Below are 14482 nucleotides of genomic sequence, written 5' to 3' on the forward strand. Positions count from 1 at the left end.
AAGTATTAGCCGAATCCATCCAAAGTGCAAAATCTCAGAAAGTGTTTTGTTGGTACAAGATTTAAAGCTTCTCACTCTGACGAGCTGCTATATAAGAATATATATAAGAATATATATTGTTTGTTACAGCAACACTCACACAAAGGAAGCAATTTCAAAGCGACACTTTGGGTAATTTGAAAACGCACCGCTTCTGCTGTTTAGAGCAAATCAAGTAAAAGTAATCTACTCATCATCACTAGAGGCCAATCAGGCGACTTAAAGACAACATAAACAGTCGGCTGATCTCCCGGGACCACAGTGCGTATGGTCTTGTGGTGTTTCCTGAACCACACGACTCGGCTAAGTTGCATTCTTGTGCGTGTGTGTATGCGTGTGTGTGTGTCAAGACGGATAGGAATGACAGATGGGGATCGCACACACCCTGGTGAAGACCTGAAGACTTCCTTCCTTAGATACACACCAAACACATTAGCAGCAATAACATCACTGAAATCCTTGTGAACTGGTGATTTCAGGGAGGATACAACAAAGCTAAATATGACAAGAGAAATGATAAATATCCCTACAAGTTTTTCTTTCTCCACAAAAGTCCTGAAAATAAGCTCAATGAGCACATATGCCGTTTGTCCCACTTCCTCTTAGGTGCAGTTAGTTGAGGGAAAAAAAACCAAAAAAAACTTCATTACATGGATTATAATCACCCCCACATGCCGGCTTTCTGCGAGACCCTTTGCAGCGTTGCAAGTATTAAGAAAGATCAGCTGGGGGGCCAAAACAAACATTAACAAAACCCATGGAAAAACAAATTCAATGAAGACAACATCAGGTTGCACCTTGCCTTATCAATGCATCATCTAGTCCTCAGACAGGGAGGAAGTAGATTTGTTTTTTCCTATGTGCAATATGTTCCTCTTAAAAAAGAAAGAAAGAAAACAACCCTCAGTGCTGAAACCCGTTTAACACTTCCAGCTATTTCAACACAAAAGCATTAGAAATCTGCAAAAGAATCCACTGCTAGTGGAGTTCAACATTTAATGATTCTGAGCAAGCCCACCCAATCTTTGTTGCATCTCCTCTTCCAGATTTATGACTTGACTTGGATGTGCAAGATGTTCTTTTTCTAGAGCAAGAAACTTTAGACCAAAAGCTTGTTTTGTTTTGTTTTTCATTCTGGCACGACATTGCACCCTTAAAAGAGCAAACACCAAGAAAACATCTGAAAATCTGACATTGAGAAAAAGAAAAAAAAGAAGAGAAATTAAAGTCAATAAGAGTCAGGCTGTAAACACAACAGGCCAGAGAAGAGACATAAGTTTCAATGAGAATTGAAAATATAAGCAGAAAGGTTTGGATTAAGCGGTAATCTTCCAGGTTGAGTAGCTGTCAAAAGTTGCAAGAGGAGGAAAACACAGACATCCCACAGAAGGGTTCAGCATCAGAGTCTAGGGTCCTTACATGAGGGCTCGTTTGGGTCCATTGTCCAGCTGATGCTCTCCCGGTGAGAACTGCAAGAAATCAATACGGGCCCATAGCTGAGTGTGTGAGGGCGTGTGTGTGGAAGAAGAGCTCAAACCACTGACAGATACAAGCGAGCCTCCCCGCTGGGTCCTAAAGCCCGCCTGGTGACACTCTCTTCAAAACAGCCTGCTCTGACTTTTTCAGCTCTTTCAATGTGACGGAGTCCACCGAAGTGCCTGAAAACATAGTGCAGCAATTTTTGCATTTTTGTCTGCTACCTGGCAACCGGTAGTGGCGTAGGTACTTTGAAAAGTCATAATTATTTCAGTATCATTAATTTATTGAAACTGGTCACTGTCCAAAGAGCTGTGTCATTTGATCTGTCTTTAAACAATAAGTTTGTTCATAAATTGCTTATTTAAAAGTGTACAATAAAGTTTTTATTGTTTTTTTTTTCATTTTTATTTTTTTATTTTTTTCAAGTCCCTTACTCGACTATGAACCATTTACTTTAAAAAAAGTTGTAAAACTACAAAATAAAAACAGATTTTTCCTCCACTTTAAAATTTTCTGTTTTGAAAAAAATAAAATTCTTTGCAGTCTTATATTTTCGAGATCCCAATAAAAACTTTACGTGAGCTAGAGCATGGTTAGAAATCACATTCACAGCAACTTGAGGTGTTTTGTGTTCTGAACATCAACACCGTTCTGCATGTTTTAGTCCAGCGCATATCAGTTAATTTGATGATCTGACCAAATGACTGAGTTCATTTTCAACTTTGTAGAATCAAAGAATCATACATGCGTCACAAAATGCAAATAATGAAAGAGAGGAGACTCGTTCTGTGTTGCAGTTTAATTTCAGTGTCAAAATAATAATAATAATAATAATAATAATAATAATAATAATAATAATAATAATAATAATAATAATAATAATGATAAAAATAACAGTATTCAAAAGAAGTCTTTAACAACCCTGGGTCTTTGTGTGGGAAAATACCTTGAGTGTTTCCTGGTGTGGAAATATAATTTCTGGAGCTACAAAATTATTGGATTATCGTTCCAAAAGAATATAAATAGTTGTGAATGTAGGTTTAGAAACAATGCACAACCTAAACTGTCATCATCATTCTATTGCAAAGAGGAGAGGAGAGGAATACAGCATTGTTATGTCTTGTAAACTCAAACCTCAATTTCAGAAAACATTTTATAAAACATAAAAACAAAACAAAACAAAAAAAAAAACAACATATGCCGGTATGTTTTGTTTGAGACATTAATTTGGCACAAGTGCAAAAGTTAACTATCTGTAATATCTATAAATTGAGAAAATGTGAACAGTGGCGTCACCAACAAGCTATTGTCCTCCCCCTGCTGGCGGCTCCTGGCCCAACAGTTTTACGTCAAAGATTTAGTGTAAATTTCAGAAGAGAGGACAAGCTTTGATGAGGTGCCACATTCATTTACGCCGATGACACTATTCCATTCTCCATCGTATCAAATACATCTTTTGCACTTTTATTTAAATAACTGCATCGCTTAATATTTATCTGCAAAAAAAAAAAAGGAAAAAAAAAAGCTTAATTGTGGCCCTTAAAAATGAAGATGTCAAGAAACATTGCCTTTCTACTTGTGTCTCAAATTATTGTTTGAAGAAACGGTGAAAAGATTCCCATTTCTATTAGAAGTGTGAAAGCTGCACACTTTTCTGGACATGGAGTTTTGCACTGTCCCTACTGAACTCCACAACCTTCGGTTCCCGTACAGCTGCTCTATTCCTGACCTTTAATTATTCGGCCAGCATCTTCTAAGATGCAGATTTTCATTCTCACGCCAATTAAAGCAGGTCACAAAAAGAAATGGAAAAAAAAAATGCTAGGCCCTCTGCAAATGTTCTCTGTCAACTGAAGATGCTCTGTTTTGTGTGAGACAACAAAAATTGGTAATATGTCAACAAAATGCACCCTGAACCAAAGGCTTATGCACTCGCTCACTCACTCACTCACTCACTCACTCACTCACTCACTCACTCACTCACTCACTCACTCACTCACTCACTCACTCACTCACTCACTCACTCACTCACTCACTCACTCACTCACTCACTCACTCACTCAGATAAAGTGTCAGCAATGATATACTGTATCTACATTCTACTCCTTCGGATTGCTGGTGCTGCACAGTCGTAACTAAAAGAGCATAACAAATAAGGCAAAGCCAAATTTCTCCACATCGTGTTTCGGTCCTGCAGCTCTGGTCACCCTGTGTAACGGAGCAGTCTCAACTTGGAAAAAAAAAAACCCAAAAAACACAGCACTACAGCATGAACGTCTCTATTGCTTACATTTCACTCTAGCACACAGCAATGGCTGCACTGGCAAACATGTTCCAGTCCGGCGAACCTCCACCACTGTCACCAAAAGTCCACCCTGGCTTTTGTTTGTCATGTGAGGAGATCTTGAACAGGTTCTTCAGACGTGGCAGTGGATCTGAGACGGAGCGTCTCCGTCTCGTGGTCAACTTGTGGCAGCATTTAACACGCATCGAGCGAGAGTGACTAGAACAGCCGAGCCTGCTTCTTCAGCTCGTTCCGTTTCCACAGAGCCAACCGGTCAAAGTCCTCCACCGTCATGCCGAACACCTGGACGAACTCTTCTGGGGACAGGTGGCGCTGAGACGACAAAGACACAAAAACTGTGTTATTTTATCCTTTTTACACCTGGTATTCCTGCGTACTTACTCTGCTACTACTTATAGCTATCTGCATCCAACAAGTAATCACACCTCTTTGAACTTTTTGAGATTTTGTTGTGCAGCAGTAACAGATTTTTATGGCTTTTTAGACCAACACCAAATGGAGCCTATTTTGAAGTGGAAGCAAAGGTGGTGTGCATATGTGTTCAGTCAATCTGATATCCCTAAAGTAAAATCTTGGGCAAAATTGCCTTGCAAGAGGGCCGTACTTTTACTAATTTAGAGTACAAATGACAAAAATAAAATACGAATAAATAAATAAATAAGTAAAGCATTAATCTGTTAATTTTACTGCACCCTTTAAAATCTTTGACTACACCTTTAATTTTTGCAAGACTCAATTTTCCCAGCATTACTTACTTCTAGTCTCGCTCTGTCCACGTCTTTAGGCAGTTTATTCCGCCCTCTGGTGGTGACAATGAGTAATTCATATGGATAAACCTGCAGAGAAGGACAGTTCTCCTAATCGTTTCAGGGATCTGGCCTAAATAACTTTTTCATTATGTTTATGAAAGAAAATGAAAAGAGTTTCCTTACCTTATACTCAGCTGCAAGGAACGAGAAACAGATTAAAGAGATTAAAGGTTTGGGTTAATTGCTTCAATCTGACAAAGGCTTGGTGTTACAAAGTCCAATTAAAATTACCTCTACTTCCCCAGTTGACCTCGCTGCCGTCGTCGTACTGATACTGGTAGCAGTCTGCGCTCTGAGGCTGCAGGTGCAAGGAAGGAAACTGCGATTAACAAAAATAATTGCTTTTGGGAATTCCCAGGAAAAACACCTCATTAATGTAAAAATAGGTGAAAATAGACGATTAAAATGAGCTTTGTAGTACAATCTGATCTCACCCGCTGAAGACCATTGCGCCTATATCCGGGTAGTGATGCTGACTTGCAACCAAAATCTAAAGAACAGTCAAAAAACACACAGTTAATAAACCAAAGCGCTGTAGATAAATTAAATTCTGGATTTGGCCAGGAGATGGTGATCACCACCAACAAGGAAAAAAAAAAGAAAGATCAAATTCCAGATGTGTGAACTGAGGCTTGGACGATTCAGAAGAAATTATTTATGAAGCAACATGAGCTGCAACAAAGTATCAACAACAATACAGAGAAAGCTAGCACTTTAAAGCATGTCACAGTAATGTCTGGCAGAGACCGAACACATTCTGACACAATGAAGATAAACTCACCACTATCAGTGCTGTACTGAGATCTTGGTGCTGTGGGACAAAGAGATCACACAATTATATTCTAGTTTAGCTATTCCAAGACAGACGGGACAGTATCTGATTAGCTCAGGAAAGACCATGAAATGTGGCTCTCTCGAGGCCCAGTGAGTAATGGAAACAGCACACACACAAATAGATACATTGCTGAATATTTTGGAGGGATTTTTGCTTCTTTCCACCATGGTCTGTTCAGTGGTTTTTCCCTCCCAGCTTTAATGAGAGATCTTAGTGCCCATAAATAAAACAGGGCATGGGGCTGGCAGCTGTGAATATAAGACAGTGTGATAAATACAAAGATAGAGATTTTTAAAAAAGTAGTCCATGGAGAGCAAACTTACTTATGTGAAACGGTGTAAAAAAGGGTAGAAAGTATTTCAGTCGTACAGAAGGCAAACTGGTATCAGAAAGATCAGTAGGAGTGTGCAGGATCCCCAAAGCTTAGATTAAAATTTAAAAGACATTGCTTCAGATCTCCCATTTGAAAATATCTTAAAGGGTATATATCACAATCTTTACAAATGTATTTTCTGTTGTGAGATACAAGATGAAAACTCTTCTATTAGTTTCCATGATGTTGCTAAGTTGCGATTATGTTGCACATCCAAATTTTAGACACGAGCATTGCTGCAAAACACAGTGAGGGGGATGAACCACTTTTAAAGATGAAAGTAGTGACGGCAAAGATCGCAGGTTGAATTTCAATCTGACTTTCTCACTTTACTCCACTTGAACAGACTACATTTTACTTGGCACAGCTCCTCTACAGACTTCAGACTTGAGTTCCTCAACATCGTCTGCAGTTTGTTCCCCCCACAAAATGTCTTTTAAGACATTTGAAGCTAAAAAACAACACAGAGATCAGACCGGAAGTTAAAGGCCACTAAAACCAGAGGAATGGACTCCGTTGTGTCCAGGTTCCTCAGGTTTATGTTGTTACCTTCCAGACAATCCGAGACTCCAGTCGCTTCATAATGCAGAGCAAAAAGGTGTTTGCAGCAGAAGCGCTGGTTCTGGTGGGCGACAATCAATAAATAAATGTGTTTATGGATTGATTTTCTGCACTGATGATCTTCCTAGCGTGGCCACGCAAATTAGCATATTGCCATGCTTTAATAAAAAAGGAAGATCACCATATATGGTCATATCCTTCTATTGCTTTATTGAACTAATTGAAAGGGGCAGGCTTTTATTTATTTCTGCATCATACTGTCAAGATTTTTTTGAGTTTTCCTCTTAATACTATAGTAGTACATGCATTTTAACATACGCTGTGCTCAGACAACCAAGCTGTTCTTACTTTGCTACTCTTGTGTCACAACCTCGCTGCCCTCCACCTACAGCCCACTGACAACAGATTTACTTTGCAGTTCACAGAACGATGCTGTTCAAATGTTTTTGCGCACGGGCCGGTGGCGAGGCGGAACAGAAGCGCCCAGGGCTCCAAGTGATCGTGAACTTTAAGGTCAGAAAGTGGAAGTGGAGCCAGAGAGCAGGGGGAGAAGTTGTCCTCACAGCCATTGATGGTGTTGTTGTACGCCGCTGTGCCGTAGCCCGTCGTGTTCAGCGTTTCCTTGCTCCCGCAACGAGAATTCCTCGCGCTGCCCCAGGGGTCGTTGTCGTAGGAACCAGATCTCGCTTTCATCTCCTCCTTGAGGATCATCCGTCCGATGCCACTCCCAATCTTTAAAGGAAAGAGAGCGGAGGCAGGGAAAAACGGGGGCAGGAGAAAATGAGAAGACAAGGAAGACTTTTAACTCCTGACGTACAAGAAGTGACTTTTGGCGTCATAAATTTATTATTATTATTTTTCGTGATCCTTTGCAGAGAAATGTCACTTTAATCACTTTCTGAAGAAAGGGAGAGAGAAAACAGTGGAGCTCTCACTCTTTGAAGACCCTGACTCCAACTCTCTTCATCTCCTCCCGTCGAGAAGCGCCGCCGTGGCGCCCGGTAGGCTGAAAGAGAGAGACATGACATAAAAGAGATTTCCCGTATATGAGAATATAGATCAGAGTAAAGAAAACAGCAACAAAGCAAGCGAGTGAAGAAAATATTGAAAAAAAAAAAAAAAAACGAATAAGAAGCAGCTTGACAGTTGGTTACCTCTTGGGGAGCTGGTGTACGGGTAATAGTCCGACTCCGACTGTGCGTACGGCTCTGGAGAGTAGGTGGACAGGCTGGAGGATCGGAGGATATCCTCACTTGTTCTGCTTTTAGTGGCTGATTCCACATGATTGTCTGGAACAAAGAGAGAGAAAAAAAATAACACACACAGTTAAAAGTTATTCATGTCACCTAACATTACATACCATTTAACTGCGTGACCCTTAATAATACCTTGTCAGATTATGATGACAAGCCTCTAAATCATGCACTTTGAAGAACTTTAAAACGCTGATCGATTTTTACTGCAGTTCGACAATGTCTTACTGCAATTTAGAGAATAAGTAAATGTAATCAGTACAAAACAAGCCCAGAGGGTCAGAGATGCTCTAATGCAGTTAACAATTGTTACGACGTCCTTTTCCATATTCGTCCTTTGTTTCGTGCTACACGCAAAGGGAGAGTTTGAAATTTGAAACAGAAAGACTAAATCTTAATTTAGTTAAAATGTTAATAGTGTTTGTCAAACTTTGCACATTACTTTTGTGTTGGCGATACAGAAAAGGCTTTTCTTGTCCAGACCAGTGCGGTGTTCGAGAGAAACAAACACAAATTACTGAATTTGTGACTGTAAATTCACAAATTTACAGTCCTGCCAATGGCAGGACAACAATTCGGATTAAAGTGGGTTTGTCTACTTCGAAGACAAAAAGCTTATGAAGGACTAAACAAACACCGCTTTCTCTGCTGACTTGTCTTGAACATTCTGAAACTCCTCTCATTCCCTGTGCCGTAGCACAATATATATTTTTAATACATATTAAAAAATATATATAGACAGAAAAATTACTATTATATTCCATAGCAATTTTTAGACACACTAATATGTGTGGCTCTGAGCGCTTTGCAAATAAAAAATGTGTCAATACCAAATGGAGACACTCAAGTTAACGACTGAGTTTGCTCATGCGTTCTGTGTTTATATTGATATTTATATTTATATTAATCATGAATGAATTAAAGAAAACTTATTGCCTTATTCAACTTGTTCTCAGGCTGGAAAGTTTTTTCCAGCAGTTTAGTATAAATCACTTTCAAACAGATGGCTTTACTGGAAAAAATCCCCCCCAAAAACAAGCAGACAGCTCGTGTAATTTCACACTACATTTTCCCCGTTGTCATATGCGGCGTTTTCACCGTCAGCGGAGATCAATATTTTCAGCCAATGGCAGGACAACAATTCGGATTAAAGTGGGTTCAGTTACAGCTCAGCCCGAAGCACACGGTCGTTTTACAAGCATCATAATGCCATGACACCGAGCCGCTCTGCACTCGAGCGCAGTCGATGGATGTAAATGGGCGATAACACATGCACTGTAAAGCCACATGGATCACTCTTCATTCTGCCAGCCATTAGCCACACCAGCCTCCAATCTATAGCTCATCGAATACCTGTGTGCGTGACAATTGATGCTGTACTCATCTTTAGGACACGCTCAGTACTTTCGGCTCAACCGAACGCCAACGGACACGCAGGCACACGCACATACAAATCATCTATCCACTGAGACTTTTAGTTAAACAGTGAGAGGAGGCTGGGATACTTACAGAGGCAAGGTCACCGCGCAAAGTGGAGCAGAGGGTGGAGGGAAGTGAATAAAAGTGATTGGATGCAATAAAAAAAGAAGGCAAAAAAGAAGAGGGAAACATTATTGGAGCATCCCTGAGGGAGGTGTGAGAATGTGACAGCTTTGCTCGGGTGAGCACAAAGCCGGGAAGGCTTTCCACGCTGACTTTTTTCATCGTGTGATGCAAGCTGGCTAAGTGATTCATTCATTACTGGCCTTAGTGCAAAAAAAAAAAAAAATTATTTATATATATATATATATATATATATATATATATATATATATATATATATATATATATATATATATATATATATATATATATATATATAAATCAGCTTTTAGGTCTAAATCTATGAAGATCTGAATTTAAAGAATTAAATCATGAACGTCACTTAAGCAGGCATAAAGGACACTCAGGGTTTATGACACAAGGCAAAAGGTTAAAAATGTAAAAAAAAAAATAATAATAATAATAATTCTTATTTCCAATGAAAACATTTTGACCAGTGATGAATCAATATTTCAAGCAGAGAAACATGTCGGGTGGACGACGTCTATTCACGGGTCGACACGCTCACTCACCCACAGCACAGACGAACATGCAGGACACGGGTGGAGATAAACCATCGTCAGTCTGCAGATCCTGTGGCTCTCAGCTGAAAAAGCCTTTTGGAGTGCAGTGTGACGAGAGGACAGTGAATCTTTTCATTATGCACTGAAGCATGCTATTCAGATGGCGGAATAGCGTTTTGAGTTTAATGATTTGTGAAAAATGGCTAAAAAGCATCTTGTGTTAACTACACCAGTGTGCCAGTTGGATTAACGACGGCACAAACGCACGCCTGGGATCGCCAACATGTCTGTCGGCTGCGAAATACAGTGAACGGTTTTCTGTTTGGCTCCGTTCTGTTCTCGGAGGACTGACTGGTTGTCACGCCTGAGCAAAAGCCTTCCTTCATTCATATCCCTCTCCACTTTACTTTCCTGTCGAGAACTTGTCATGGACTGTGTGCAGAAGTAGGATCATGATGTTTCTGGCATGCACATGAAACACAGCTCTTCCACATTTAGCTGCTGCCACAAAATGCAAATGACATCACAGATCCATTTCCCCCGGCTCTGAGAACAAACTCAGCTAGTGCGTTTCTGAATTCTTGCTGCAAAGCGGGGGTTACAAGCTACAACGATGCCGAGGAGAAGCATCGGGGGAAGCTGAAGAGCATGACCACGACACAACTAAACTGACAGGACGGGAGGACAGACCGAGGCGGGACCGAACTAAACTGTACCCGTTCTCTTATAGATGGGTGGCTTCCTGTAGATGTTGGGATCCCCTGTGGCTGAAGAGAGAAACAGGAGACGGAGAGGTGAAACGTGGAAGGGAGAGGCTGTGAATTTCTACTGGGTTTGTGGGGTGGGAGACAGAAGGGAGGGAAATTAACGAACAGAAGAATTTGTTGCAAAGAAAAAACAACTTGGCCATATTTTGCCACCCGCACAACATCAATAGTCAGAACGCTTTGGCATTTGCAAACCGCGACTCATGGTATCCACTAAAAAGGAAGGAAAAGAAAAGTTGAGAGTGGTGGAGGCTGCAGGGGGGCAGATGTGAAGGCCTACCTGGAACATGAAAATGTTTAGGGGGCTGGTTTGTGGTGGGTGTGCTTGATCGCCCCTCTTGGCCATAATAGGGTGAACTCCTGCCACTCTCAGAGCCTGTAGCCAGCCACAGCCAGTCAGAGTAAAGGAGACATGAGCATGAGGAAAAGGTGTTGACACATGCGAATGAAATGTGCTCAGACATTTGTTAACAATTTGCAAATGAGCAAGAATAACTTTTCCACTTGTGTAATGTAAAGTACTATTGAGGAGCTTGTTTACAGAATAGCTTCCCAATTGCAGGATCAACGGTGCCACTACACAAGTGTAAGAGTAACATAAAATGTCAGCAAAGGAGCAAATCCAGCAAATGAAGCAGCCAAACAAGTATAGCAACATTCTGTTATCAGGAGGTAAGCTATACTGTCCCCATTAGCATTATTAGGGCTTATGTAACTACTGAAAGGCATGTTGATGGTAAAATCATAAAAATAGGGAGTATATGGGCATTTTCTGTAATCCTACAGTATTAGCAGCTACACAGTTCCTATAAAACATTCATACCCTTGAACTGTTTTTGTTTCGTCAATTTCCAACCACAAATATCACTGAACTTACCGGGACTTTATGTGACAGGCCAACATGACTGACTAATTTGACCATTTTCCTTTGCAAAACTCAGTCAGGCTGAATGAGGAGCCTCTGTAAGTCCTGTTACAAATTTGAAATTATATTTATGTCGGTACTTTGGACCATACATGAATATGCGCCGATTTAAACAACTCCATAGCACCTCTGACTGTTTGGACCATTTGGAGTTATTTTCATGCAGGAATGCAAAACTCTGATGTCTTTTGACGACTCTAAAAACTTTTCTTCGACTTGCATCCAGAGGTTAGCTCTTTCCGTCGTCCTATTTCATTGGACCAGCTTCCCTGTCCTTTGCAGTAGAAAAGCATCCCCAGAGAACGGTGTTGCTGTCATAATGTCTGGTGGTCTGTCACATAAATTCCCATTAAAATTAATTTAAGTCTGTGGTTAAGACCTAAAAAAAAATACTTTCAATTGGTACTGCAAAAAAACAAAAAGACAATTTGAGCTACACGCTACTTTTCTTACCAGGGTAGCCAAAGTGCTGCGGAGAGTGAGGCATAATGGGTGACATGCCTTGACGACTGTATGTCGGGGAGTCAATATAACCTGGAATGGGGCATCGGAGCTGCTTTGCATCCGGATGGTCATAATCCTACGACGACAAATAAATAACATTATGTATCAGCTCATAGGGGTGTAAGAATAAAGAAAAACAAACCACAGAAACTCTGACAACAGTTTACTTATTGGAACCCGCTCTTCCACTTGGATTCAAATCAAAAATGCTTACCTGAGAATACGGAGAGAGATTTCCAAGGGACTGCGGAACCAATGGAGACAGACGGTAACATGTCAGACTCAAAAGTAAATTAAATGAACACTAGGCTGTGTATTAAAGGCTAAAAGGACGTTGCAAGAGTATTACTTGGTAATATTTTAGATTGTTGAAACTTGAGATTGCTCATAACCTTCTTCTTCCTAACTTGTTTTTTGTCAGATTTTATGACACCAGATACTTTTGGGTCAAATCTGCATGATTAATGGAAAGGTTCATGATTTCAAGTGGAAATCAAATTACAAAATCCATATTATGGTAATATCCTGTTTTACACCCAGTGTGGTATCCTGCTTAAGTCAATCACATCTTTTGAAAGTGAGATGTAATTTTGCCAGACCTAAAGGCAATTATTTAGAATTAGAATTATAAAACCTTTAGAATATTTTAGCCAAACCAGGAGATTTTTATTGAAAGAAAATGCTTCTGCTCAATAGTTTGTCCCTTAATCCAGACAAACATATACAAGAGACTGTTGTGACATGTAGAAATAATTTGCACAGCTCCCTCCTGATTTGTTTCTTGACTTCCTCCCAGACAAGTTTCAGTCTTGTGTTTTCATCACTTTTGGAGAACTGATCTGAACCACTTGCTGAAATCTTTAAAAAATCTTGAAAAGGAAAATAGATGGGAACAACACCATGGTTCATTGGACAACAAGTGTGTGGCAGCAGTACCTCCCCATAGGTGAAAGTGTCTAGCCTTTCATCAGAGGTGTATCTGTGGTATGGCTGGTATGAGGAGGATATGAGATCTGGCTGCTGGACCTCGTATATGGCCTTGACCTTTGGCAGGGCAGCAAGGTCCTTATAACCAAAGATCTCATGCTCCACTCTGGCCTGGAGAGAGGACACACACCCACCGACCACAGACAGAGACAGCAGCAACAAGACAAGACGGTCAACCACCTGGACAACGAATGGTCACACGTTACGATGCGAGCTCCAGTGGCAGCGAGGAGCAACGAAAGCTGATCAAGCATGCACAAGCCAAAAAAAAAAAAGGAGATAAACAAGCACATGCACACAGCAGAGCTTGGCAGAGCTGCGAGCTGTTGACCACAGGGAGCTGGGCTTTTGTCGGAAATAAGGAGAAGGAGAAGCACAGACAGTCACAAGCAGGAGGGAGGAGGGGAGACAGGACGCACGACACGCTTGCTTACACTGCGATTCTCCATCATCCATCACCTTAAACAGAAAGGTCATTGATTATGTGAGAGGAGCAGAGTAAGGAAGGGCAGGGAGCAGTGAGCCCTGCAAGCATGCAGACGAGCGCTGACATGCAAATGTAGCTGTCATATAGAGCAACACTCAGCAGAGTGCCAAGTAGCAGGCTGATGGCTGTTAAAACGATGGACCTGATCCAACTCTGAGCTCTGCACAGCGACAACTGTTACATTTATTGTTTTCTGCACATCTGCACATCGACTCAGCTCTTATTAAACATGGCAAATTGCTTTCACACTATGTCACATAGTTGACTAAATGTACACCTTCAGTGACTGGGGAAGTTCTAACTGTTTTTCACTTGCTAACCCCACTTAACTTCACACTAGCGACCGTTTATTTATAAGCTTATTGCCTTTCCAAAGTTTTCACACCCATTTGAATCATTTGCTTATATTGCAACCTGAAATTCCAGCTCGTCGTATTAGAGTTTAATGTGATACACCAACAGAAAGTAGCACATAATTGTGAAATGGCAAAACAAAAACTCTTTACATAGAAAGACCTTTAAAAAAAGGAATCACGTGGTAAGGCTGTGCAAGTTTGTGGTCCTGTCACATGAGACTTCAGCATAACTTCCAGATTAAAAAAAACAATATTATAGATGACAACTTTTATGTCATCTCCACTGTTAAATATGATGGTGAAAACTTCCAAGATTGTGGGGAGGCTTTTCTCTACAACGAATCAGGAAGATGACCAGAGGTTCTGCAAAAGTCCAAACCTTTGTGTTTGTGATCCCAAGCACAGAATAATTCTGGAAGAAGAACTGGTGGAGACTGCAAAATATTTGAGCTGGTTGCCAAAAGTTCATTTTCCAGTTGGACAACGACCAAGTTTGTACAGAGGAGGAGTACAAACTTTTAAATGGGATTTATTTCACCTGGAAATGATGCATGACTTTATGTTGGTTGATGACAGAAAAAAGATAAAAATATATTGAATTTTGTTATTATAATGTGAAAGATAAAGAAAAAATTTAAAGGGCATGAAAACTTCTACAAGGCTTTGGGATTCTCTGAAATTCTGTCAAGAAGGGATA

The 14482-nt window shown here is 40.4% G+C and overlaps 2 protein-coding genes across 9 annotated transcripts in view; both read right to left on the minus strand.

Annotated features, from left to right (window-relative positions):
* afap1l1a (actin filament associated protein 1-like 1a) overlaps nucleotides 1-1540 on the minus strand; it is a 31334-nt gene extending 29794 nt beyond the window's left edge. The window contains exon 1 of one of the 2 annotated variants that reach the window (XM_055033903.1): nucleotides 1459-1540. In XM_055033903.1, coding sequence (XP_054889878.1) covers nucleotides 1459-1480 — 22 coding nt within the window. In that variant the 5' untranslated portion in view covers nucleotides 1481-1540. The remainder of the gene's footprint in view (nucleotides 1-1458) is intronic. The other variant, XM_055033904.1, reaches the window with a different exon arrangement.
* A 758-nt stretch (nucleotides 1541-2298) lies between these two features.
* ablim3 (actin binding LIM protein family, member 3) overlaps nucleotides 2299-14482 on the minus strand; it is a 45489-nt gene continuing 33305 nt past the window's right edge. For 2 of the 7 annotated variants that reach the window (XM_055033907.1, XM_055033908.1), the window contains 14 exons: nucleotides 12892-13053; nucleotides 12170-12199; nucleotides 11905-12031; nucleotides 10807-10902; nucleotides 10476-10526; nucleotides 7556-7690; nucleotides 7337-7407; nucleotides 6965-7133; nucleotides 5414-5443; nucleotides 5067-5122; nucleotides 4864-4930; nucleotides 4756-4766; nucleotides 4579-4659; nucleotides 2299-4135 (listed from right to left, as the gene is read on the minus strand). In XM_055033907.1, coding sequence (XP_054889882.1) covers nucleotides 4022-4135; nucleotides 4579-4659; nucleotides 4756-4766; nucleotides 4864-4930; nucleotides 5067-5122; nucleotides 5414-5443; nucleotides 6965-7133; nucleotides 7337-7407; nucleotides 7556-7690; nucleotides 10476-10526; nucleotides 10807-10902; nucleotides 11905-12031; nucleotides 12170-12199; nucleotides 12892-13053 — 1200 coding nt within the window. In that variant the 3' untranslated portion in view covers nucleotides 2299-4021. The remainder of the gene's footprint in view (nucleotides 4136-4578; nucleotides 4660-4755; nucleotides 4767-4863; nucleotides 4931-5066; nucleotides 5123-5413; nucleotides 5444-6964; nucleotides 7134-7336; nucleotides 7408-7555; nucleotides 7691-10475; nucleotides 10527-10806; nucleotides 10903-11904; nucleotides 12032-12169; nucleotides 12200-12891; nucleotides 13054-14482) is intronic. The other 5 variants (XM_055033909.1, XM_055033914.1, XM_055033913.1 and 2 more) reach the window with 5 other exon arrangements.

The sequence above is a fragment of the Poeciliopsis prolifica genome, unplaced genomic scaffold, assembly GCF_027474105.1.
Source record: "Poeciliopsis prolifica strain line A6 unplaced genomic scaffold, Auburn_PproV2 SCAFFOLD009, whole genome shotgun sequence".
NCBI lineage: Eukaryota > Metazoa > Chordata > Actinopteri > Cyprinodontiformes > Poeciliidae > Poeciliopsis > Poeciliopsis prolifica.